This window comes from Hemicordylus capensis, chromosome 1, assembly GCF_027244095.1.
Source record: "Hemicordylus capensis ecotype Gifberg chromosome 1, rHemCap1.1.pri, whole genome shotgun sequence".
In the NCBI taxonomy this organism is placed as follows: domain Eukaryota; kingdom Metazoa; phylum Chordata; class Lepidosauria; order Squamata; family Cordylidae; genus Hemicordylus; species Hemicordylus capensis.
The window spans coordinates 199371270-199398675 of NC_069657.1; the positions used below are offsets into that span (position 1 = coordinate 199371270).

At 43.4% G+C, this 27406-nt stretch overlaps 1 protein-coding gene across 4 annotated transcripts in view; it reads right to left on the reverse strand.

Annotated features, from left to right (window-relative positions):
* Positions 1-25519, reverse strand: part of CHN1 (chimerin 1) — a 159680-nt gene extending 134161 nt beyond the window's left edge. For 2 of the 4 annotated variants that reach the window (XM_053267188.1, XM_053267159.1), the window contains exon 1: positions 23481-23513. Coding sequence is in view for 2 of the 4 variants with exons in the window: in XM_053267170.1 (XP_053123145.1) it covers positions 24921-24939 (19 nt within the window). In the remaining 2 variants the exon portion in view is untranslated. Of the gene's footprint in view, positions 1-23480; positions 23514-24920; positions 25082-25363 lie in introns of those variants that run through there. The other 2 variants (XM_053267170.1, XM_053267178.1) reach the window with 2 other exon arrangements.
* Between the last annotated feature and the right edge of the window lie 1887 nt (positions 25520-27406).

Sequence of the window (27406 nt, forward strand, 5' to 3'; positions counted from 1 at the left end):
TTTCTTTTCAAGAATAAACAGGCAGTAAACAGGCAGGCAAGTCAAGGAAACCGCATGTAAAATTCGTAAGTCAAGGAAACCCCATCTAAAAATTTGTAAGTCGAGGAAACCCCATCTAAAAATTTGTAAGTCGAGGAAACCGCATCTAAAACCGGATCTAAAACTGCCGTTTGTAACTCGAAAAATACTTATGTCGAGTAGTTTGTAAGTCGAGGGACCACTGTATATGGCTACTATCTCCTCCCCACCCACCCCCAACAAACAGATGAGAGTAGCTTAGGAGGAAAATTTGAGTAAACAAATGGCAGCATGGTAAGTAGCATCCAGCCCACCTATACTGCTCCTGACTGCAGCATCAGAGAGGCTGCTTTTCATTACAATCACCAAACTATTGGAAGATTGTTTACACATCTCTTGTGTAATGCCTAACTTGAACCTTGGAGATGAAATTCTTCTTATCTCTACTATATGAAAAATTCAGTGGTGCAGTATCTTTAATAAGTGCATCAGAGAACCGGGGTAAAGAGTTTCTAATAGCAAACTAAAGCCATGGGTTTTATTGGAAGAGGAAAGCCAGGCTCATAATTGTTTTGGGAATACATAACAGTATCAGAATTCTAGGATATGAATTCACCAAAACGGCACTGAATACAGGCCTTCCATTCTTGGCTGAGTGCCTGTGTTCACACACTGCAGGAGAAGGGGAAAACCAGGCTTTGCTATACATTATGGGGATCCCTCCGTGTTAGCACTGTGCCTGCAAAAAACTGTAGTGTTTTGATATCCCTCGATACTGAAAACTATGCTTGGATTTGACTTTGGTAGTTCAAACCTTAGCTGAATGGCTGTGCAATGCTAAGCCCCCTACCCCCACCACCCAACCGTAATTTTAATTGCATGATCAATTTGGGAATATCCATTTATGTTCATATTTTAGAGTGGGTGCCAAAGTCAACTTCTAAGACATTATGCCCCTCTGGTATTAGAGGACAAATAGAGAATTAAATGAAACGAGTCCCTCTTAAACTATACACCATACTGTATTTATGAGATCTGAGACTAGGTTCTTTTCAAGTTTTTTTGATGTTAGAAACCAAGAAACCAGGAAGTTGTCTTAAATTCAGAGCCCTGTTCCTTTCGAGTATATAACCTGTACTTAACCTCTACTTTTTAAGGCGGTAATCTTAAATTCAGTGTCGTCATCTAATTCGGGTCTCCTGGTATTTAATTTGATTTTGAACATGTTTATATAAGCATGTATATACTCCCTCTCTCAGACCTTTCTACTTAATGGTATTACTATCTCATTGTTAGATTTATTTCTCTGTAAAAGAGCTGACCAGATCAATCTCCTTTTGTTGTCCTTATTTTCAAATCTTTTCTTCTAAAACCTGCTTTCATAATTTCGCACATCTCATTTACTGTATCATAAACTGTATTGGAAATGGTCTGATCTCTCTGTATACTTTTTTCCAATTTGCTTATCTTATTCACATAAGAATGAATCCGTTTTGAATAAAGTATTCTGGTAAAGTGCAGTTAAGAAGATGAAAAGCGCCCTCTTGTGGAAGTCTGAAGGGATGAAAGTAGGATTTTAGTCCCCAGCAGGAACAGCATATTCAATTTTTAAAATGTTTTCCCTCTAAGTCAAGAAAAACAGAATTTGTGTCTCCCCAAGATTAAAGATGACACAGGAAAGAGGTCAGCTCAAAACTGAGAACAAATAATCACAAAGTAAAAGTCTCCATATGTGTAAAATATGAAAGATTATTATTTTATTACTTTTTGACATCCTTTAAATGTATTTATTTCTCCTCTTCTCATACTTACTATCCTCTATGCAGCCACATTTTTGTATTCTCATACTTCAAAATGAGGCCCCAACCTATCGATATGGTATAATGGGTTTAAATCCCCACTCAGTGGCTTTGGGAAAGTCACTCTGTGGCAACTCTACCTCACAGGTCTGTTGTAAGAATAAAATTCCACTATGCTCCTTAGAAGGCGGGGGTACATGTAAGAGTAAAATGTATACATGAGCTCCCTGGCAGCAGATTTTTGACTAATGAGCATCTTATTTGATTATCTAATTATACATTTAATTTACTTTTTACTTCTCAGCTTTTTTATTGCTTAAATGTGGCTTTTATATGTTATTTTATCCATTTAATATTTTTAGATGTCCTACTTCTAAGGACAGCTGTATACCTACTTCTGCCCTACAGTTTGTAAGATTAGCCTGTAGTATTTTATTCTACTAATTTTCTTACTGTTTTAGAGATGTATTTTATTCATCATAATCATATTTAGCATTTAGAGTTACGTTTTATTCAGCATGAGTTTTCCTATATTGTATCTGTATTTTATCCTGTGCTGGTCTTTGACCGTAATAAAGATGATTGTATACATGAGCCCTTGCCCACAATCAGTTATACAACATGGGCCATTTTTCTTCATTTGTTGAGTACAGTCTATAAGGCCATTCACATGACCAAAATCCCTGGTGGCTAAGGAGGGCTGGGGGTCAGAGTATCCCTGCCTTTCCCCACATGACTAGGCACTCCCCCATGCTCTGCTGTGCCACGCAACCACACGATCAGCATGGCGGAGCTGACTGCATTAGGGATCTGGAGGAGATGCTGCAGTGCTGCAGCTCCCGCCTCCCTGGCCACTCTTTAAGCGGCATTCTGGGGTGTGATGGAATCCGGGCTGCCGGGAGCTGCTGCACACTGCCCTGATCACATACACGATCAGGGCTGCCAATATAAAATGGGGCCTTGTCCCATTAACCTGGGAGCGGGTCCCAAGACTCCATACGAACCTCGCTACCCAGGTTTTCCTGCTCCTACCCTGCTGTAGCTGGTTGTGTGAATGACCTCTATGTGTTTTATCTCAACGCTACATCTCTCATGAGGATTTCACACTCTCTCAACACTCGAAGGACAATGTTTTGTTTCTGACAAAATGGGATTATTTCCTCAGGTAACTCATATATGGCTTTTGCCTTTACTGCAGGGAATACAGCTGTGCAAGTGTCACAAGATATCTAAACCTTAGGTATTGTTTGCAACTAGATGAGTGACCAAAATCTCCCCATGCCTGAGCCTTCACATTTCAGTAGGGTTTTTTTTTTTTAAAAAAATTATAAACTAATACTGCACTGTACAAGTACCAAACAAGACCCTGCTTCTTTTCTTTCTTTCTTTCTTTTTAGTGGCAAACAAGCAAGTGCCAAATTTACCTGAAAAGAAGAGGACCTTGAATTTCTACCTAGTCTTGGATTCAAGGAAATACAGTTTCTTCCTCCTCTAACAACTCTTTGCAGCAATGCCCTACCATTTTGTGAACCTTTTGTTTAGACTTTTTAAAAAAATCTCTAAGAGTTTCACCTCAACTCTCTTTTGAAGTGGAAAATACATTTAGGCAGTTTTTAAAATGTGTGTGTTTGTGTGGTTTTGGGGGGGCGGGGCGATGGCAGCAACAGTGTTCCATCACCACAAGGTTAACTTCCCTGCATCAAGGCTCTCCCACATATCTGCTGTGTGCAGATGGGATGCCACAGCATTGTACTTACTTATTTATTTATATACTGCCCTTCCAAAAATGGGCTTGAAGGGAGACTCGTTGACATATCACACAAAGGCTAAAATAAAGCTGGCTGATCGTGTGGAAAGGACCCAACAGTCTCTGAGAAAGAAAGAAATTTCTTTCCCAGGCTGTACCACTAGCAGACAGTCCACACCAGTGTTTCTCAACCACCGGTCCCTGGACCGCTGCCGGTCCCCGAAGGCTTGAGTGCCGGTCCCTGACTGGGAGTCAACCCCCCCCCAACTGAAATCAAGGCACTCACTTCCTCAATTTTGCACATGGCACGGAAGAGGAAGAGTATCACGGAGGCATGGAACCCTTCTTGTGCCTTGTCTCCATGTGCTGCTGAGATCTTCCTACAGCTATCTTATTCCCTATCTTTACAGCTTCAAACTGTATGCGGTGCGGGGGCATGGAGGAAAAAGTATGGCAGTGGGCGCCACTTGAAGGGCTGCTGGTTCTTGCATGCTCATTATTTGCAGCCAAAAGTTGGTTGATTGAAACCCAGCTGCCTGTTGTGGTCGAGGCGCCTTGAGAGGGAACACTGTTTCCCTTTTGCATCAGTGGGGCTTGCTTGTGTGTTGTTTTCATTGGCCCCATGTAGCTTTTGAATTTTTCTAATGGCCCAACATACCCTCTCCACTGAGTAATCAGAAGCACCTCCACCCCCACCCCACACATACTGAAGACATACTGGAGACAAATTTGTTCACCCAGGCTTTTAGATTCAGGGGTTCTCAACCTTGGGTACCCAGACGTTGGTGGACTTCTACTCCCATAATCCCCAGCCATAATGGCCAAATGCCATTGTTGTTGGGGGTTATGGGAGTTTAACTGAGGGACCCAAGGTTAAGAACCCCTAATATTCCATGTTTGCAAAAGATTCCAAATTTAATTATTTTAATGCTTATATTATTTTCATTCTAAACTGCCCAGAGATGCATGTTTGGGGCAGTATAGAAGTCTGATAGATAGATAGATAGATAGATAGATAGATAGATAGATAGATAGATAGATAGATAGACAGACTTGAAACCAACCCCTTTACTAACTGCTGGTCCGGGAAACTGCGCATGAAGAATGTAGCGGTCCTTGAAACTCTGCACGAAGAATTTAGCGGTCCTTGACTCCAAAAAGTTTGAGAAACACTGGTCCACACTGAAGTCAGGAAATGATTTTTAGATATAAAAATGTTGTTTGGTGCTGTGATATTTGTACACTAAAACTGAAGTCTTCGCTTGCATTGTAAATTTTGCGGTTAAAAAAAAATTCCTCCTTTTGCCTTTTATTTCAGAGCAATTTTGTAACAAGCAGTGTTATTAATACAAACAAATACCTAGGTGCCTAGCTAACTACACCACCGCACTAGGAACTAATCCTTCAGAGGCAGCCCCAGAATGTGTGCTCATTAGTCTGGACAAGGCTGTGTGCACTGTGGTAGCGACTTTCTTCACCTCAGGGTTAAAAAAAAACAAAAATGGCATAGACTGCAATTGTTTAAATATATTCCCCTACCCTCCCTGGATGCATTAAAACAACATGCAAGCCAGTTTCATATAACACGATTATACAAAGTAGCCTTACCACGTGCAAAATTCCAAAGGCCAAATGGAAAGGAAAGCTCGTTTAGTGCAACAAGAATGTTGAAGCCTTCTGGTGTGATGAAATCCTAATGGTATTTTGTCAGGAATTCCCATTAAAAGTTTTATAAAGCTATCACAGAATACCTTTCTGGATTTATGGTTCAACACACATGGGCTTGCTTGCCTGCGGCATCCCCATATTTAAACAAAGCACGAGTGCTTGATTATTCTCTCATTTTAAAAATATGCCTACAGCCTCTGGTTCCCTAATGCTTGGGGCACCTGGTAGCTCCCAAGGGCAACACAGGCTCGCATATGCTCAACACGATACATGGTGTGCTGCATAGGTAGTGCTACATTTTAAAAGGCAAGAGCCCAGGTTAAAAAACAAAATGGAGACCTGCACTGAAGGGAGGACTGTATTCTTGGGAAGGAACAATCCTTCCCAGGAGATTGAGAGGCACAATTCCCTTCTTCCTTTATTATGTATAGTGCAATTCACATAATTTATACAAATAAAGGCAAATGCCATTAGGAACGGACCCGTCAAGAAAGGTACTTAAATATGGTTCACTTACTTCTCTGACAGTGAGGGAGGCTTGGCTGTCATGTACTGTACGTGGGACAGGGCCTTCTCAGTTATTGCCCACAGGCTTTGGAATGCTCTCCCTGTGGGCATCCACTCTACTTGCTTTTAGAAAACAAGTAAAATCATGGCTTTTTAACCAGGCATTTATATGAATGTTTTCTTGTTGCTGCTGATCCTGTGCTGTGTTTCATGGTTTTATTGTGTATATGTTTTTTAAAAAATAACTTTTAAAATAGATTTGTATTTTCTCTTATATTCCAATTTAATATCTGTATGGTTTTAACTATTTCATTGTTTTAAATTTAACGTAAACCACCTTGAGATTATTTTAATGAAAAGAGGTACATAAATCTAACAATAAAATAAAATACTTCCAGTGTGAGGAATATATATATACGCATCATGAGGAACAAATTTTATTAAATCATGCAGGGGCATTCTAGAATTTTCTATTGTGAAGATGAGTACATCCAGCATTCTATACTGTCTTGTACTACCTTTAAAAGTCAACAGGGTGATCTATCTTGCACACCTTTAGGTCACAGCATGATACTGAGGATATGCCACACACAACTGATATGCATGGGGCAGGTCAAAAATGCTTCATCTCCACAATAAATTTAAGGCTGCCCACTGGCTTTCTTCACTGAAGCATTGTTGGCCACAAGGTGGAGCAGCTGCATAATGATACAAATTTCATTGCTTTCAGTACTGAGAACCAGGAAAATTATACAATGATTTTGGAAAACGTTACTTTCATCAGCAGTTTTTCAGGAGTGTGTGTTTGTGAGTGTGTGTGTTTTGTAAGGGATATATAGTTCTGACCCATGAAATATGTTTTTGATTCACATGTTTGCAGGTTTCTATAGGTAGATAAGTCATAGGATGGCGTTTTGTAATTTAAAGAGGTATTTCTTTATGAAAAACAATCATACCAACACCGTGATAATGTTTTAGATGCATTATTGGCATTATTGGCTTGTTTATGTCCTCCTTCATGAGTCCAACTTGATGGAAATTTTAAAAAGGCAAGTTTATTTTTGAAATTTTCACATTTCTTAAAAAAAATATTTCTCACACAAATGGTTAGGTTGAAGTGTTTTCTGTTATTGGCTCACCTATTGGTGAAAGTTAAAGAGATCTGGAAACGTCACCAAAAACAATTTCTCTGTTTACTGTTTTAAAAAAGAGAAAAATAGCTGAAGCAAAATAGCAGAAGCAATAGCATCTTTTAAATCTTGAACATCTGGACATGCAAGGGAAGTTCCTTGAGAACACAGAATTGTACCCACTCCATGCATGAAAACATAACATGGAACAGCATTGATTCTCTAAAGATACATCAGCATGGGCAACTTTGCAGGGCCCCAAAATTCTTCCATTCCAATGCCTATCGAATCCCTGCGGATCCCTACATCTGCATTAAAGGTAGTTCCACACCTCAACAGCAGGAGATGCAAACTTTCTACCATTAAAGGAGGAAGTGGGATGGAACAGCTTCCGTCTTTATCCATCCCGTGCTGTGATGAAACTGCAAGAGGAGATCCAGATGTGCTGTGAGCGATCATACATGCCTGGCATGGGCAGACTTCAAGCTTGTGGGGTTTTGTTTACCAGAACTCCAAGTTACACCACCTGAGTTAGGTACGAAATAGTGGCGGGGGTTGAAATAACACATAGAGAAAAATACAAATGCAGGCTCAGGGGGCAAAGCCAAACACCTCTTGTACCCCATGTACACTGGGATGATCTGCATATCCATGTACAACTCTACACCCAAGTTACTATATATTGGGAATTCCCCACTAATTTAGTGGGGGAATGCCTTTCTGTTGTTGCTGTTGTTAAATCATTGGGAGTCAGTAGCCCCTGACCATCTACTGAAAATAATCCAATAAATCCCAATTTACCTTCTGCTAACCCCAGTAGGCACCAACCAAGATGTGTATGACTTTTGCTTCATCTTTTCTGAAATATGAACTCTCTCTGTAGATCAAATGGGAAGCAATGGGGCAACTGCAACAGGGCCACACAACATGCAGCTGTATGAGAAATGCCAGTCATGGCACGTGGCTTGAAACATACCAGCCTCCATGATGGAAGCTTAGAATGCACAGCTGATTTGTTTAAGAGCTACATTTGTATAGACATACCCTACAAGACACTCATGTTCAATGTTAACTATGGCACCTAATTACATGGAGTAAAACAAAACAAAAACATACCACCAGTATCCCATCTCTTAATCACCAGGCTGCAATATCTGAAATACAAATCAACTCAAAATGCAGCATAATTAAGAGCCCCACTTAAGTTTTTATGTGCCAAAAAAGCAAACACATTTGACAGGATCAGGCTTTCTCCGTAGCTGCTCCTAGGTTGTGGAATGCACTTCCCACAGAAATCCAGGGTTCAGCAGAAGGTTCTATTGGCCAAGAGAGCCCTCAGGACTCACTATTTTAGTCTGGCCTTCCAGGGTCTTTAAAATGTTTTAGATGGTATTAATTCTGTGATTATCATTTTTTGTTTTTGTTTTCATTTATTGTAAACCAGCCCAGAGCTATGAGATGGGGTAATACAAACATATAAATGAATGAATGAATGAATGAATGAATGAATGAATGAATGAATGAATCTTGGGCACTGGGGAGCTGCCTAGAGGTGCAATTCAAAACAGCAAAAAAGGTGGTTTACACACGTCTTCTTTGGTCTGAACTGCCTCCTGCTGAAGCAGTTTTTCTCTTCAAAATGGCTTGAGTGGCTACAGTCCAAAACATGTAGTTTGGTTAACATTTGAGGCCTGTCACCCTGCTGCACGTGGCATCTCACAGTAATCTAGTTCCCGACACCTAAACAAAAAACCCTGAAAACTGGGACTAGCATGACTAGGGTAAGGTTACTAAGGTCAATCTGAATTCTCCACCTGCTAATCTGCACATTACACACATATCCATGTAACAAAGTCTAAGTGGCTCTTTTTCCTATGGAAAAGCAGCAGAAAAGGTGCTTTGCCTCTTCCCTTGTGCTGTTCCAGTGCAACTCACCCCTCACTTTAATGAGCACTGATGCTCTAGTCTCAGATTATGTTCAATGCACACTTCCCATTTGTACCTTGCATTTGAGGGGCCCTGTACCCAGCTTCACTTTTAAAATGAATATATGAACAGTCATCCACACGAAAATGCTATGCAGACACAGACATCTGAATGAAGGTACAGTACAGTGTCATGTCTGAATAGGGCTTGTGTTTCACAGAACTCCTACTCAGGCTAGCTGTTAAGATATAAAAGGGAGGAGGACAAAAGAAGTGTCTGGCACAGGGCATGGTATTAAACCCAAACTGCAGTTTGCTACAAGATAGTAAACGAAGAACCTCTTGTAAACTAAACAGTTTAGAGCTGTGGCTTGTGGAAAAAACTCTGATTATGCAGCGACATGATAGGAATGAGAAACAACCCGGTGTAATGGTTAGAGTGTTGGACTAGGACCAGGGAGACCCAAGTTCAAATGAAGCTCACTCAGCCATGAAACTCACTGGGTGACTCTGGGCCAGTCACTTATCTCTCAGCCTAACCTTACTCACAGGGTTGTTGTAGAGATAAACATAACCATATATAGTGATGTGCACGGTCCGGAGAAGTCCAGACCGGCACCGAAGGGGGGCCTTGTTTTTAGGGCGGGGAGGGCTTGCTTAGCCCTCCCGCCTCCTTGCCCCCGCCAGCACCCGTATTTTCCAGTATAGGGGCGCTGGAAACCAGCCGCCCCCCTGCTGCCGCGGCGGCGGCGGCGAAAGAACTCCCAAAGGAACTGCCAGCCCTCCCTCCCTCCCTCCCTCCCAGCTAGCTGCCCGCCCGCCCGCTCACCCGCTCACCGCTCACCCGATAGGAAACGAGAGGAGCTCCGGCACAGAGCTCCTCTCGTTTGGAAGGCCTCCGGCATAATGGTGTTTTGCAACCGCCACAAAGCACGCCGTTCTCCGGAGGCCCGGTCTACCCGCCGGGAAAGGGCCGGGTAGACCGGGCCTCCGATTGCTGGGTAGACCGGGCCTCCGATCGCTGGGTAGACCGGGCCTCCGATCGCCAGAGGCCCGGTCTACCCAGCGATCGGAGGCCCGGTCTACCCGGCCCTTTCCCGGTGGGTAGACCGGGCCTCCGGCGAACGGTGTGCTTTGCGGCGCGCGCGCAAAACACCATTATGCCGGAGGCCTTCCAAATGAGAGGAGCTCTGTGCCGGAGCTCCTCTCGTTTCCTATCGGGTGAGCGGTGAGCGGGCGGGCGGGCAGCTAGCTGGGAGGGAGGGAGGGAGGGCTGGCAGTTCCTTTGGGAGTTCTTTCGCCGCTGCGGCGGCGGCAGCGGCGGGGCGGCTGGTTTCCAGCGCCCCTATACTGGAAAATACGGGCGCTGGCGGGGGCAAGGAGGCGGGAGGGCTAAGCAAGCCCTCCCGCCCTTAAAGGGATACCCCCCACCCGGACCCGAACCAGGCAGGGCCGGACCGGTTCGGACACACTACTAACCATATACACTTCCTCCTTGGAAGAAGAGGGGAATATAAATGTAACAAACAAACCAACAAACCAAGCAGTTACCCAGATCTGCTCTAGTGAGCCATGAACCTAGCAACATACAGTACAAGGAGGCTCTGATTTTGAGCCCATATCTTAATTTCTGAAGGAAACATGTAATTAGGGGACAGAATGCTAAGCCCTGCTAACTGGGCAAAGAGGCACCTTTTACCGTGGTGACTCTCTTTATTTAGCAGGGGGAGAGTAACTGGCCCTATCCACCCCCAGCACAGTACTTCCAGTGACTGTTGCTGGTGTCTGTCTTATGTTTCTTTTTAGATTGTGAGCCTTTTGGGGACAGGGAGCCATCTTATATTTATTTATTATTTCTCTGTGCCATTTTTGGAAGGGTGGTATAGAAATCAAATGAATAAATAATGTGGACAAGTGGACTACAGGTAGAGAGAGAGATTAGAACCCTCTCTGCATTTAAAGTCACAGGTCTGCTCCAGACACATCTAATTTGGCACCAGGTTTTTAATCTGTCCAGGAGATTCCTGCCCCCACAAGGGCGGTTTCCAGGCTAGCTGCTCAACAGCAGATAAATGTTCCCATTCAGGCAAGTTGCATTGAAAATGTAAACAGTAGGGGGAGCAGTCTCACAGCAACTAACAACCCGAAAAAACCAGCAACTTCCTCATGCTGGATATACGACGTCCTAGCTCTATATTGCAGCGATTAAATTCGAGACAAGGCATTGGCAATGTGAACAGCAACCTGCTGTCCGCACAGGGGCTGCGGTGTCACAACGCAGGAAGCGTGGAAGCACACTTCCAAGATCCGACGTGACCCCGTTGCAGGGTCTAATCTGGAAAGTGCCCAGGTCAAGCCCTAGAGCCACTATTAGATGTCTTCCCAAAGGGCTGTACTTCTACCTGGATGAGTTCTTCCTACCATTGCAAGCTAGGGATGTGCATGAACCAGCATTTGGCCGGTTTGGCAGTGGGAGCAGGTTTACCTTTAAGGCACGGGGAGGGTGCTCATCCCCCTTGCCATGTTTTCCCCATCGGTGCTGTTGTGAAAATTGCTGGCGCAGGGCAGCAGCATACCTCCTTGCTGCCCTGGCCAGCATTGGACTGGAAATAGCCGGTGCATGTGCGGGGTGGGGGATGAGTACCCGCCCCGCTCCTTAAAGGTAGCACACACACCCCATCGCCAGACTTGCCCAGATCCCATCTGTGCACATCCCTACTGTAAGCTGCTGCAGACACTGTCACTTATTTGATGGCCTGCAGGATATTGCGAACAATACATGTTGCAATTGAAGGTCTACCACCCCTTAAGACCTACATATCAGTCCGAAGGTGCAGGTTTTGAAGCTGAATCAGGCAGCCATTTGAAGGTGGAGTAGGCAGCCTGAACCAATTGCTGAAGTTACTGCTTCTGAAACAGAATTGGAGCCTCCAGCACCAATACCACCCCATGATTGGACTGCGACAGCAGCAGAAATTATTCTGTGAATACCTACAAGTTCACTGTGGGTATGCCACTGGGGTGGACAACTGAGACTTGGGAGCAGGGATTATGCTGTTGCAACTTTGTGTATCTCAAGATAATCTAATAGCTTTATGAAGGGAAGGGAGGTTCACAGAAAATAGTTCAGATACTTGGGCATTTTGGCTGGCTTGGGGTGGCACAATAACTGAAGATTTGGTTAGCAAATCGATCCTCTTTGCTTAAATAGGTGCTTGAGGAAAGGAAAAGATACTTAAATATTTCTTACAGCTGCTTTAGGCCAAGTTCAGGAGTCTCTTGAACTGCTCATGAAAATGAATACTGTAGTCTAAGAATACATTTTATTCAGTAAAACTGTTTAGCAAAATCTAAAATATATAAATACCACCAGTGCTGTAGATTCTCATTTACAATGTCCTTTTAACAAACAGTAAATATGATCAGACCAGTCCTTTCAAATTCCAGCAACCAACACTTCACATGTTCCTGATCAGGGGTATATTATCCCAACCATTGCAACTGTGTTTACTATTTTTGCAAGGCATGGAATTGATCAGCTCTTACCGAAAATTTTCATCATCAGGTATGAACTTCAGCCTCCAGGTCCCCAAATTATTTTATCTGTGGAAACCAATTTACCAGCTAACAGGTCCATTTTGTTTTCTGAGCTTGCAGGCAGGCTTCCTCTTCAATTTTAGTCAAGAGAGTGCACTGCTAGCAAAAAAAGATCCCTTCAAGGTTACTGTCTTTATTTGCTTCATTAGATTTTTCAAATTAGATAAGAGTTTCACTGCACCAAGTGAAGAGAGGCATCTGATTCTCAAGGCTAGATGCACTTTTCAGGTGATCCAACCACAAGGATCGGGGGAGGGATGGTGAGCAAGGGAGATGACCCTCAAGGTTTACCTGTGCTTCTTCATCCATTGGTTTTAAAATAATGAATTTTTCTGTAATGGATTTTTTACACAGGCTATCAATTGTACACTGGGTTTACTAGCATAGTTACAGACCTGTGGAATGGTCTGATTTAGAAATTGACAGTAAGCAAATGCTTAGTGACAATCCAGCCATATACATACTTACATACACACACACACACACACACACACACACACACACGTTGGCCACAGTTTTCCATAAAATGGAAAGAGAATTTATTTCAACTTATAAAAAACAGTGCTATCCAACATTTTAGTGTTACATTTCTCTTTTGAATTCTGTATGCAACAGGTATGACATCAATAAATGCACATATTTGTAAGTAATGCATATGCTGAGTGCATGTGCCCCACAGTTGTGAAACCCTTACTACTAAATGGCATCAACTTCATTACAGAGCATCTGCTCACAAGGAAGTGAGTTTACATTTCTAACTTCACAGCAGGCCACTTTCTGCTGGATCAAGCCAAAGGCCCATTCTGCCCAGTGTCCTGCCTCACATAGGGGCCAACCAGGTGCACCTGAGAAACCTGCAAGAAGGGAAAGAGGAAAACCGCCCCTCCCTCTGGTGTTCCTTTACCCCTGGTGTTCAGAGACATGCCCTCCACCCAATACAATGGCTAGCAGCCACTGATAGCTCTAACCTCCAGGAATTAGCCAGCGTGGTGTAGTGGTTAGAGTGCTGGACTAGGACTGGGGAGACCCGAGTTCAAATTCCCATTCAGCCATGAAACTATCTGGGTGACTCTGGGCCAGTCACTTCTCTCTCAGCCTAACCTACTTCACAGGGTTGTTGTGAAAGAGAAACTCAAGAATGTAGTACACCACTCTGGGCTCCTTGGAGGAAGAGTGGGATATAAATGTTAAAATAATAATAATAACAACAATAATAATAACAATAACAACAACAACCCCTGCTAACTGGGCAAAGAGGCATCTTTTAAATGTGGTGATTCTCTTTATTTAGCAGGGGGGGAATAACTGGCCCTATCCACCCCCAGCACAGTACCTCCAGTGACTGTTGCTGGTGTCTGTCTTATGCTTCTTTTTAGATTGTGAGCGCCTTGGAGACAGAGATCCATCTTATTTATTTGTTTGTTATTTCTCTGTGTAAACCTGCTAACTAGGCAAAGAGCCACCTTCTACCGTGGTGATTCTCTTTATTTAGCAGGGGGAGAGTAACTGGCCCTCTTCACCCCCAGCACAGTACCTTTAGTGGCTCCTGCTGGTGTCTATCTTATGTTTCATTTTAGACTGTGAGCCCTTTGGGGACAGGGATCCATCTTATTTATTTATTATTTCTCTGTGTAAACCATCCTGAGCCATATTTGGAAGGGCGGTATAGAAATCAAATTATTATTAATTATTATTATTAATATATTTGTTGTTGTTGTCATCGTCTAGCCAAAGAGTGGTCCCTGAAGTACCAGTTAGCTATACTGTTAAATTCCTAACACTGAAGTTTTTACATATCTTTGCTCTTGGATTTTTGCACTTGCAGAAACTATTGTTTCTGAGAGAGCTGAATCTGGCATGAAAGACAGAGGGATCAATGCCCACCCATTTGCTTTCTCTCATAATTGAGATAACTGTCTCTAGTTGAATGGGTTTTGCAGACTTTTAAAGCACAACAAACACTTGCAAAACCTGAATATCATGAGCAAACATGTGACGAAATATGCCCACCATGGGCTATCATAAAACCTCAATATTATCAGGAAAACTATTACCAGTTTTGATGTGTCTTGGCAGCCACTCCTAGATCTGCTGAAGAAGATAAAGCACTGGCAAACTTTCTTACAGAAAGAGCAATTTTTAATAGTAACTAATATATATGTGTTATCAGCTGTGGCCTGACTTATAAATATAGCAGAATAAGGTTGTAGGTCCTGAGGTGGTACAATGTAGTCTATCATTTCAGACTATAGGTGGGTGACCGCATTTGTGAATGTTCCTTTGTTTATTCCCTATGTAAAAAAGCAAAACAAAAAGCCTCTTCCTACAAGTAGAAATCTAGCACAGCAGTGAGCAGGCTAGTTTTCTACCAGCTGCAAGTTTCTTTACATGTGGATAACATTAAAAAATGGCAACCCACCTGCAAACTCAAATGCTACAGATAACCTTATCTTGGCTGGTGATGTAGCAAGTGGCAATATGTAAAAGGTCCTTCTCCACAGCATCAGCCAGAATGTGACACTCCCCACCCTAGGATATTCAGCTGACCCTGTTTGTCTGCTTTTTGCATCTTTTGAAGCCCTGGCTGTTTCAGCAGGTTACTGTGTGTGTGTGTGTCTGTGTCTGTGTAAAATTGGTGGATCTCTGTTATGTGATGCTGCTTTTTATACTTTTTGTGTGTTTTGGTCTTCATTGTTCACTGCTTTTCTGTAAGCCACACTGAGAGTTCTAATTGAATGGAAAGGTGGAATAGAAATTCCCCTAATAAGTACATATGTAAAACCTCAGAACTCTATGATCTAATTTTGGTTCTTGTGTAAACCACACCTCTAATTCATTTAAGAGTTCAGCTTGTTCTACACATGCAGAAAAACGAGCAAAATGAATCCTGAGATGGTAGAATGGAATACTCCACTTCAGATTGCAGTAGGTGATAACACACCTCTGCCAGCCTCCAGGAACACATTGTTTAAAGTTACCTGCTTGCCAGGTAAAAATGTACCTGTTTGCTAGGACTTGAACACATGACTGGAGGCAGCTAGATATTATCTTAATACTGCATGTGGTATTTCTGTTTTTAACTTTTTCCTGTTCTTTTGTTTTTATGACATTTGTTGTGTTCTTTGATTGTTTTAATCATGGTTTTTAAAAATTTCCTGTTAACCATCTTGGGTCTTAGCCATCTTGCAAAAGGTAGGGTATACATTGAAATAACATTCTAATAATATATTATGTATAAAGCAGCTAATTATATACTGTATATATTTTTAATAAAAAAAATAGATCCCCTGCCTATGAACATGATAATAAAAGGGAAAGGGATGGGAAGGGAGGAGGAAGACAAGCAAATTCAGGCAATTCCTTCATAACATCACATTATTTTTATGAGCAGGTGAAATGGTTGTAGACAATTCCAGGAGAGAAGCCACCAAATGGCAGTCAGTCTCAGTCAAGTCAATGGAGTGGGCCTTGTTGTCTCACCATTCTTTTTGCTGCAGTCAGATGGAACACTCTCCCACATAAAACCAACAACAACAACACAAATCTATTTGACACCCAGACTCCATGTCCCCTAAAAATATGATAATGTCTCTGATGGTTGGGAGACAGCCAGCAGCATACTTTTAGAAAGCACAGGCAAGGGAATGGTGGGAGCAGGGAGTAGTGTCAAAACACAACACATGGTTAGTTTGGATATTGGTCATTGGAAGTAAACTAGCAGAGCAGAGAAAAGATCTAGCCCAGGTTTGTCTGCAGTGATACCAGGGAGTTTTGTGTTTATATTTTAATGTATCAGAGCATTTTAAAAATGTTATTCTCCCCTCCAAACCTAGAACCCAAATGGTGCAGTCTATTTTGCAACCTTAGGATTCCACCACAGCATTCCTTCTGCTGCATGCATAGGCAAACATGGTAGGGATGTGCACAGAACCGCTTCTGTGTGCACTCCGGAAGGTGGGGGGTTCCTTTAAGGGACAGGGGAGGCACTGCCTACCTGCCAGTCCCTGCCCTGCTGCTCCCTCCCATCTGCCAGCACACCTGTAAAAAGTGGGGGCGCGGGGCAGCCCCAGTCAGTGGTGCCCTGGAAATGGCTGGTGCGCACATGCGCCAGCCATTTCTGAGGCAATGCTGACCGGGGCTGCAGGGAGGCACTCTGCAGCCCTGCGCACCCGCTTTTTATGAGAGCACTGGCGGGTGGGGGGAGCGGCAGGGTGGGGGCTGGCAGGTAGACAGTGCCTCCCTTGCCTCTTAAAGGAACCCCCACCCTCCAAAACTGGCTTGAAAGCTGGTGCACAGAATTGGTTCAGCACTACCAGAATGGAGTGCCAAACAGTTTCGTGCACATCCCTATCACATGGCACTGCACTTTTATTGCATGTTCTTTGCATACAACACACACTCACACACTCTATAGCCTTCCCTCTTCTCCAAATTATACTCTCTTATTCTAATGGTAACCTTTTAACATCTTTGATGTCTTCCCTTTTCCTTTTGTATTATAATTTTAATACAATGCAAAAATGGAAGACAAAAAAGTAAAAATTAACATCACTATAAAAAAGAAACATACCATTATTTTTAGATTTAGAATAGTTCTATTTTTAAAAGCATAGGTGAAAGGGTTTGAAAAAATATCAAGTTATTTAGGGCCAAACTTGTGCATGTGCCTCACCTTCCCCCTCCCCCCCCAAGTCATTTCAAAAGAGAATTCAGAGCAGATAAATGGAGAGTGGGAGGAAAGGAAGTGTGTTTAGCCTTTTCTTGGTCTGCCATTTCTCTGCTTCAAATTCTACCCTCCTCCAAAACTTTCCCCAAGCAGGTTCCAAACCTGTCACTAGTCCTTTATCCAAAGCCAATTCTCAGGGCCAGAACAGATGTGATAGTGGAGATATGTAATCAGATCTTCCACCTTTTATCACTATTTAAAAAGCAGGCATGGGGAATATTCAGATTTTGATCAGAGCAATAGCACAGGGGAAGGGGGGGGTGGTTTAACCCTAACTGAAATTGCCAGGTTTCCACCTGAAGTTCCTAGTAATCCCTCTGGAGAAAAAACAAAAACAGGTATCTGTGCCGGTTTCTTCCCCACCTGGGGAGCAGGTTAGATCAAGAAACAGCAAGTTAAGTAGAAAGGTTAAATTCCTTTTCTCCAGCATAACTTTTCCAATAAAATCAGTCCTTAAGGATGTGGATCCTTAAAAAGTTTTTTCTGTCCCTTAAAGTCAAGAAATCTGATCACCAATCTCCTGCATCACATCTGTTTTTATCCTCACTGTGTTTGAGCTGTATCACATCCAACTGCAGGTGTTGACTCACATGACTGAATGTTCCTCCATATCGATAGATATAGATAGAATCAAAAGCTGCACATTAGGTAGGTGTTTGTGTGTATACACACACCACACACATACAGATTGTGGCCGTGTTTGTCAATCTGAAATGCTACTGCTAAAACACAGGCTTATCGCCTCAGTAAAAGCCACATCACAGTCTCAGACCCTTAGGACAACCTGGACTGTGCTCCGAGGCTCACGTTTCCATAGAAATGCTGCTGCTTCATTCATGAGAATGCCAGCTCAGATAACCTTCATGTGTTTATGCTAGGGATGTGCACGAATCGAGGTCCATGCACTGGTTCGTTGCCACAGGTAAGGGAGCAGGATATTCTAAACAAGAAGAAGGTGGAGGAGGAGGAGGAGGAGAACAAGAGCAGGCCCTTACCTGCTCTCTGCCACCACGTGCAGTTTCCTGCTGTGGCAAAGCTTGTCCCAAAAACTTGAGTGCAATGCCAGCATGCACATGGCATCCGTGGATGCATGGGTGCCATTTGCATGGTCAGCATGGTGTTGCTAACCATACAAATAGTGCCCACGCATGTGCAGATGCCATGTGCATGCTAGCACCATGTGCATGCCAGTGCCGCACGCAGATTCTTGGGACAAGTGTCGCCACAGCAGGAAGATGCATGCGGCGGAGTAGAACATGTAAGGGCCTGCTTTCCCTTTCTTTTCTTTAAAGATCCCACTTCCCACTCCCCTCCTCATGGCACTGAATCAGTTCAGACCTCATTCGAACCGTTTCGACGTCAAACCAGTGCACGGATCTCAGTTCATGCAGATCCCTAGTTTGGGCAATATGGAACTTTGTAGTCTAGACTGGTTCAGAATCAAGTTGGCCAGAAGCAAATTGCCATCCGGTTCAAAGAGAATCAGAGCCAAATTCAGTCATTTATTCGGAAGCAGTTTGGCTGCCGAAGCTTCCTCTTACTTGCCCTCTCCTCCCCTGTACTTACCTGGATAAGCTGGAGGATAACTAGAGGATAAGCAAGACACTGCCACTGCAGAAACCCCTGAAAAGACTATATTTCCCAAGAAGCCCTGAATGTTTCTTAGGTCTGCAGGGTTTAACCCCCCGCCCCCCAAACCTTTTCTGGGTCCCTCGCCACCAGGAGCATCTCTCCTTTCCTCAAGCCTAGTAAGGTAAATAGAGGGGAGAGAATGATAGGGAAGGGAAACAACAGCAACTTGAGGTAGGCTGCTGCTTGAAATGACACAAGCACCACCACCACACCATTAATCCCCCCGCCGCCTCCCAGTGCAGGCTTGTTGATGCTCAAGACGATGACAACAAGTTGTTCTTCTCCCCCTGTTGAACAGCTTTCCCTCTTCCTTCTCGGCAGAGAGGAGAAGACAGCTGGCGCTTCTCAGGCGGCACTGACTGTGCTTTTCTCTGTGCTGGGAAGAGAAAGCAGGAAAGAGCTACGTTGGGCAGCACCTCTTTCCCTCTCTCTCACTTCCCAACTTGCTTGCACAGCCTCCTCTTTCCTCCAACATCAGACTTCTCCAGCTGCTGGAAGGAGGGGGAGAAAGCATGAGCGAGAGCTATTGCTGCTGGCTTTTGCAGAAACTGAGAAGCCAGGCAGCTGCTCGGCCACACACTCTACAATACATGCTCGTGGGGTACACCCCATGCAAACTTCTGGCAGTGGCATCCCTACAAGGAAGGCGGCAGCAATGCCTGGCCTTAGGTGAAGAGAGGCCAGTGCTGGCTCCTGCACGTGTGACTAGCAATGGGGCTCATGAGGTACACGGGGCGTGTGACAGCCAAGGGGTGGCAGAGGCATATTCCACTGCCCCCCAAAAGGACGCCTGAGGTTACTGCTTCAGTTTGCCTCATGAGAGAGCCACCCCTGAGAGAGAGCACCAAAGCCTTCAGCCTGAATTGCTTGGAATCAGGCTGAGCTGAATCAGCCTGGACCTCCAAAGCACTGATTAAAATCAGGTGGCCCTTGAAGCACCAAGGCAGGCTACAGACTGAACCCTGTCTGCCTCACACACCCCTAAAGAATACAGACAGTTAATCATTTACAAGAGCTGGTAATTCACAGTGGCTAGGAGACTGAGCTGCAAATTGGAACTTCCTTGATTCACAACTTGCCGCTTAATGGTCTTAGGCAAGCCACTCCTTCTCAGCCTCAGCTCCCAGTTGCAATATGGGGGTAAGCAAATTTATGTACCTTACAAGATATTCTAAGAATTACAATATGATTAATGTTGATGTTTAAAAGTGCTGTTTTTTAAAAACCCCACTAATTGGGATCATTATTGTTAGCATGGCCATACTATATCATAGTGCTAGTTGCCCAGCTAGTACAGTTGTAGTGACTGATACACAGGAACACCTCAACAGCATGGTTTGTGATCATGTCATCCACCCCAATTCAAGATGGCACACACGTGAACATTAGAGGCACAATTGGGCTAACTTGTGCCTAACTGATTTGAACCAAATGCACTACAAGTGTAGAGACACATAGGGACAGCTCAAAGGCGTAGTTTGTAATAATGTCACCCACTCTGATTTCAAGATGGCAGACATGTGAACGTTTGAGGTGCAAGTTTGAACAGATTTGTACCAAATTTGATACAATTGTAGGGAAACTTCGAACACACAGTTTATGATGATGTCCATCCACCCCAGTTTAAGATGGTGGACTTACGAATGTTTAAGGTGCAAGTGGACTAACTTGTGAACTGCCTAACCAATTTGGACCAAATGTAGTCCAGTTGTAGAGATAGTGAAAGTAAAGCAGGCAGATTAGTTCTTATTAGAACAACTTGTAAAGATCTATATTTATTTTGGACCCCCCCACTCATTTATTAGATTCTGTGTCCCTCTTGTTAAAAGGTTTCATGAATATACATTGTAACCTGCCCTGTGCCTTTGAAACAATGATAAAAGTCAATCTCACTAAATAAATAAACTTATGACACAAAAGTGATAGTCAAAGTCCAAGAGGTGGAGAGGAAGGATTGTATGGTATGCTGAGATTCAGTTTCTATTTTCCTCCTTTAATTAACAGCCCTGAAGCCTAAATATCAGGAGCCTCCATAAGCAACAGCAATCACTACAGTGCTGAGATTGGAGAAGTCAATGGTATACAGCCCCACAACAAGCCAGCAATAGCCTACTGTTGGGAGTCCCAGCAAAATAGGATGCAGCAGCATTGAACAACTGAAGATTAAAATCATGTTTACAAGTAGCATCTTAATCACCTTGTTTTTGTTGCATAGCAAGTTAACTTACTGTGACTGGCTGATGGATGATTGTTTGGATTGAAATCTGTAGCCTTTGAATAGAGGAGCACCATTATTCTGACTCAGGGTTAATGTAAACATGCAACATGGTGGTTACTTGACATGAAATTGCATGAAGTATGCTCCACATGGTAAGCCATGCACATGAAATAGCTTGCTGAAACAGTTCCAGCAATCTTTGCCCTACCACCAGTGGTCCCTCTAATTTTTTCTCATCTCTGTGTGGAATGAGTTTTGTTCTGGGCGGCAGTATCAAGGCAGCATGTGTGCACATGCATTCAGAATGAGGCCTTCCTGCTTCGACCTGAGCGAGATAGAAAACTAACTGAGTGGACATCAAAAAACTTGTGAGTGCACGCATATATGCATGCCTTAGAGGGAGCAGTGCATACCACTCTGATCTCTGGGATGGAATGACCTTTCTTTAAAAATCTTTTTTTTACATTTCTGTCTGTTCTGCCAAGAACCACTGTAAGAGGTTTCAGTGATGTGGTGAAAATGGCTAAAATCATGCATTATTTCACTTAAACTGTTTGACATACAGAGCTGTCTCCACGCAGTTACATTTCAAGAGGCCAAGATGCTGCTGTTTATTTATTTGATTTATATACCGCCCTTCCAAAATGGCTCAGGGCGGTTTGCTGTTGACACATGTACATACATTTCAATAATGCGTTGCTTTCCTGACTAAAACTGTCGAGGCATTTAGATTTATTCCTGTAGTTACTACTGTTGAGAAATAGAGGGTTGTCTCCTCTCTCCACAACAACCAACTTTGTTAACATCAGTGGCACAAATACTGCAGCATAAGGTACTGGAGAAAGAGAAAGGGGAATAGATGCTTTCAGGCAGCAAACGCTGCCTGAAAAGGATGGGCAAGCGCTCGCTCCTGGGCGGTGATGGGATTTCTCTCGGGGCATGCCCTGTGCGCGTGACATCATGCGCATGGGATGTCATCAGAGGGGCCACTGGGCAGGGCTGTACCCAGGCTGCCACTCGGCTGGCTCTGCACCTGCTCTTTGTAGCAATCGCTTTCTTGAAACAGTTTACTTCTGTCCCCAAGACTGATACCACACACATCTAGCATATAACAGTAGTCCATCTTTCAAATTATCTATTAAAAAGCAAGATTATAGGACTCCCAACATATGTGCAGAGAGAAAGAGAGAGACTGTCCAGAACCACAGAAACCAATAATTTTAGGCTTTGCTCAGGAAAGGGTTTTTATAAGTAAGGGTGGAACACCAACATCCCAAGAAAGTGAACAGATTAATAAGAGTTTGTAGCTGTATCTCTCAGAGGAACTATACATTATTAAAAACAGCTGTCAAGACTGCTACCAGGATTTGAAAGGAGGGAGCCACCAGTTCCTGGTGAGTGCATACTCCCAGCACGAGCAGCACTTCCGCTCTTTTCTGTGTCCTCGAAACCCAGAAATGTTGGCTTGAAAATATCTAAGAATGATTCAAAAAGTTTATTTGTTGCAAAATCATCTTCTGAGTTTTAAGCTGTTTTATGCCCTAATGACTGTTCAGATGATTGGCAGCAACTAAGTAGGAAGGAGCCACCAGTGATGCACGCATGCTTCGAGTGCAAACTGGTACTTCCATTCTTTTCTGTATTGTCCAAACCCAAAAATGCCAGGTTGAGAATGTTGGATCCCCTCCATCACCCAACATCTGTAACCAATATTTCAAGTTGGGAAAAGAATGTCAGGTGGCAAAAGGGACCAGACATCATCAGCCTGACATTTTCTGGTTTGGATGACAGAGAAATTAATAGATATACTGGCTCGTGCTAATTTCATGCACACTTGCTGGGAACCAGCAGCGTCCTCCTACTTGCCATCAGCCATCTGAACCTGTCCGTCAAATCATAGAATTTTAGATCTTGGAGATACCATGAAGATTGTCTAATCCAACTGCCTGCTCTGTGCAGGAAACTTCTACAGCATCTCTGATAGATGCCTATCCAGCCTCTGAATGAAAACCTCCAGCTTAATAAGATCTTTCTTTTTACACTGCTCATCTTTTGGTTTCTGCTAAGACTCTGATCCATTCATTTTATGCCCCAATATATTTCTTGGATTCCCATTGTCACAGGAACATGGGAAATTCAGGGAAGAAATGCTGCCACCATTTCCCCTGGGCCCCAGTCTAGAGAAACATCATCAAGGGATGGGGTGCCATCTGAGGGTGCCACCGGCTCCTCTGGTGGTCACTCAAAGGCGAGCCTTCTCTGTGGTTGCCCTAGGGCTGTGGAATGTACTTCCTGCAGAGATTAGAGCTGCTCCATCCCCATTTGCTTTTAGGAAACACATCTCTTCAGCCAAGCTTTTTAGCTGTCTGGTGGTTTTAATATTTATGGCATTTTAATTTAATTTTTTAATTGTTAAAATTTCTTGGTTTGTTATATTGCTGCAAACCACCTAGAGACTTTGGTAGTGGGCGATACACAAGATGTTAAATAAATAAATAAAACCAGTCTCTTACTAGCTGTGCAAAGCTCCCATAGGACTTCTTCAGCCAAAGATAATCCCACTTTAACCACTAATTAAGGCAGATATAGGGTCAATCCACACTGCAAGACTGGATAATAGAGGACTACAACATGAGCAGTTTGGCTAGAATATTTTCCATTGGTATGTTTGTTGTTGTTTTAAGAAGAATGGACTAAAATAACCTGAAAGCTAGAAATGAAAAGTATAATTTAAATATACAGCTCCGTTCACTAAGAAATCCATCAGGCCTCCTTTAAGAAATTTTACAAAACATTTGTACAAAGAAGACTAAAAATAAAATTATTGCAGGAATTATAATGCAAAGCAAGAAGCCTGAGGATCTTATGTAACTCTGCATTACCCCAAGTGTCAAACAGATATCAGCAAAATTCTAAACATGAGAAGTAAACATCTCTACAACATTATGTAGAAATACATTATGCATAAATAATAATTATGTGAAATTACTCACTAGAAAGCTCTCTTCAGCTGAGAAGCAGTCATGTAATGAAATTTGTTTCCACAAGTTATATGTTAATATCAAGATTTTTTTTGCTTCAATTTACCATAACCAATTGGTTTTTAATTGCCAAGTTAGAAATGTGTGCAGTTAAGCTTAATAATCAGTTTAAATATATTAATCTGCCAGCATTTAACTGTCATTTTAATATTTTATTTACTAGAAACATTGCTGGCCACTAAAAAAAAATAATCAAATACAAGTTTCTTTTTAAAAAGAGAAAAAGTTTCATTTCTTAGCTCTGTAGTTTTTTAATATTAGCAGAAAAAGTAAGTTACGTGCAGATGTCCACAAAAACACCAAGGTCCTTGTTGTCCTCCCTTTATATATTGTGTATATATTGTCTTTTCATTAGTGAAGAACACATTCCTTCTTAATTACCTTTCCATGCCAAAAGCAAAAGCAAAAAGCCCAGCCTCTGGCAGTGCAAGAGTAACTTTTATCTGACTCCACAGAGAGGCCAACACAGAGGGCTACCTATGAGCTTACAGCAAGCCTTTCTTCGGGGTGGGAACCCGGAACCCCTCCCTGTTTCAAATGCAAACTGGAGAGCAAAAAACTAATGGCTATGTATGTAAGAAGAACGTGAATACACACAAGATTATCAGCCAAGTCTGGAACTTGATACTCTAAATGTCAATCAACCGCCTCTCAGCGATTCAAAAATCCGAAACCGGCTGGAGGAGCAAACCCACGCCCACAGGCTCTGCCTTGAATGGAAACAATGGGAAAGGGAGAAAGAGAAAGAGCCGCCTGATCTTGCCAGCCATCCTAATACTAGAGACAGACTGTGGGCGCAGACAGGCACCCTAGATGGCAACATGCCTCCCTACTCCTTGCCATGTCCCGGGAAGGGGCGGGCCGGGGGGAGAGAAAAAAGGAGCCCAACGTTTAAAGATCGCTTTTACTCACCAAACAAGGTAAGAGCCATTGTAAAGGCGCAGCAAGTCGCAGGATCACGTCGGGACTGATCAGGCAGACTTGGCTGGACATTGGCTCTGCAGCTCTCCCGTCCGCTGCGCGCAGAAATGCAGAGACAGAGGGACGATGCCGCCAGCACCTCCGCACCGCTGCTGCAATAAAAGTTATTATGGGCACATTGTTGTCGGAGAAGTCACTCGCGGCAAGCGATGCCTTAAGGGGACCCTGTGGGGGAAATTGCACAGCCCAGGGGAGTGTTTGTGTGTGTCGGGGCGCGGGGGATTGGGGAGGCGGCGTCAGGAGGAGGCTCAGGAAATGCAAGCGCACAGAAAACGAAAGGAGCAGCAAACAGCTGTTGCCTCCCACAGAAATGCGCTGCTCGCTCGCTCCCTCCCAGTGTTTAGACTGGGCGCTCGCAATGCCCACCCACTCACCGCTCAGGCTGCAGCCTTCAGGCTCCGGGAGCCATCTTGCTTCGCCACATGACCAGCTTCTCCTCCCTCTTGCCTTCCCCGACTTGCAGATCACTGCGTGAGTTTCCATGGCAACGGAGAGTCTCTGGTGCCACCACCTTCCCTCCCTCGCCCTCCATCACCTCTTCGAGACGGCGGGGCCTGACAGACAGAGCTGGCGGGGAGAGAGGGGGGCATAGACAGGGAGGGTCAACCCACGCCCAGGATAGGGATCGCCTTGCTTTTTAAAGGAGGCACAAGGAGGTCTTCATCTCTCCCTCCCTCTGCAGCCTGCACTTCCTCCAAAGTACTTGCTAACTTGCAAGCCTACGGCAAGAAACCGTCTCCCCTTTTTTTGGTCTCAGACAAAGCATGTTCCTGACAAGATCATAGTCTGCATTAGTCGATATGGAGTAACGAGGACAATCGGGAAGATCTGGTTATCACCTACTGCTGTTGTGAATTGTCATGAGCCTGTCTTGACAAGCTCAGATCTGTACAGAATTGTCACAGATGTGGCATATTTTCCATAAAATATGTGCATTTCATCACCAAAATTTAGTCCCACTGTTTATATTTTCCTTCTATACCTGTGTACATATACACCTCCTAACCTTCGATAACATTTCATTCAGCTGATGAAGCGCACTCATTATGGTCACAAAAACTTAAATGTATATGTTCCAATGCATTTGTTAGTCCTGAACGTGTCATTAAGACTCCAGGGGGGTTGTTTTGTTTTGCTTTGGTTTGGGAGCTTTGTTTTTTGCTGCAACAGATTAGCATGGCTGCCCCTAAGGAAGTGGCAATTCTGCTTAAGAGTGTTTTGCAAAGGGAGCCTTTATTTTGGCTTGGAGCAGATTTTACAGATAAGTATAACTCCTTTGTGAAAAGCATTCTATTTACTTTTCCCTTTTCCACTATCTGCATACCACTTGGAGCTTTCCCAGACAACAGGCTTTACCGTGAATTTCTGCGAGGCTTTACTGCGAGTTCTAAGTTGCCCCCCAAAAGCAATGCAAAAAATAGATAGTGTAGCCCTGGGCTACACTCTTAACGTGCAATGAAAAACCCGAATTGTGTGTAAAGTGCTCCCCAATAGCTCACAGGTACTATGGGGTAAATTTGGCTGGTATGTGAATGGACACCTCCATTCTGGAGGATATAATAATAATAATAATAATAATAATATATTATGATATAATATAATAATAATAATAATAATATAATAATAATAATATAATAATAATAATATCAACAACAACAACAGTGAGGCACTACCTTGGCGTGGTTGTGGGGCTTGCGTGCTCTGAGGAAGGTGAGAGCTATGCCAGAGGTCCAACCATACTGGACAGGTCTCACCAGAGGAGCCAGACAAAGAGTGCCTCTCCCATCAACAATATGGTGAGACGTAACTTTAATAAATCTATACCGGATCGGTCGTCGCCCGGGTCAACAAGGACCGCGCCAGGTGCTGGAGTCCCTGGACATCTGGTGGCAAATGGGCAACAGGACTCAGGATCTTCAGTTGAGCAACCAGGGCTGGAGACTGCAAGGTTACTGGAAGAAATGTCGCTTAACCGGAAAAAATATACGAAAAATGCCAACAAGGAAATGATCTGCTATTACAAGTCTAGTCCAACTAGAAGAGGTTATTTAAAAAGAATGTACCAAATCTGGAAAGAGAAGCATCCAGATATAGAAATAACAGAACAAAGGCTAGCAGACCAGAGAAGATTCATAATAAGAAATAAAGTATTCACAGGAGTTGAGCTGGAAGAACTGCAAAGAGCAACACAGGCTCAAGACATGGAAGAAGAATTACCACCAACTGAAGCAGTTGCTCAGGCGCAGGCGGAGGAGGTGTTGGAAATAGAGGATGCCACTGTTGCTGAACTGTTTCAAAATCAAAACCAGGCAACCTCCCCTTTGCCTTCACCTCAAAACCCCGAATGCTGTTTAACAGAAAAGCAACAAGAACTAAAGCAAAAAATAACTGAGCACATGAACCAAACAACCACCAGG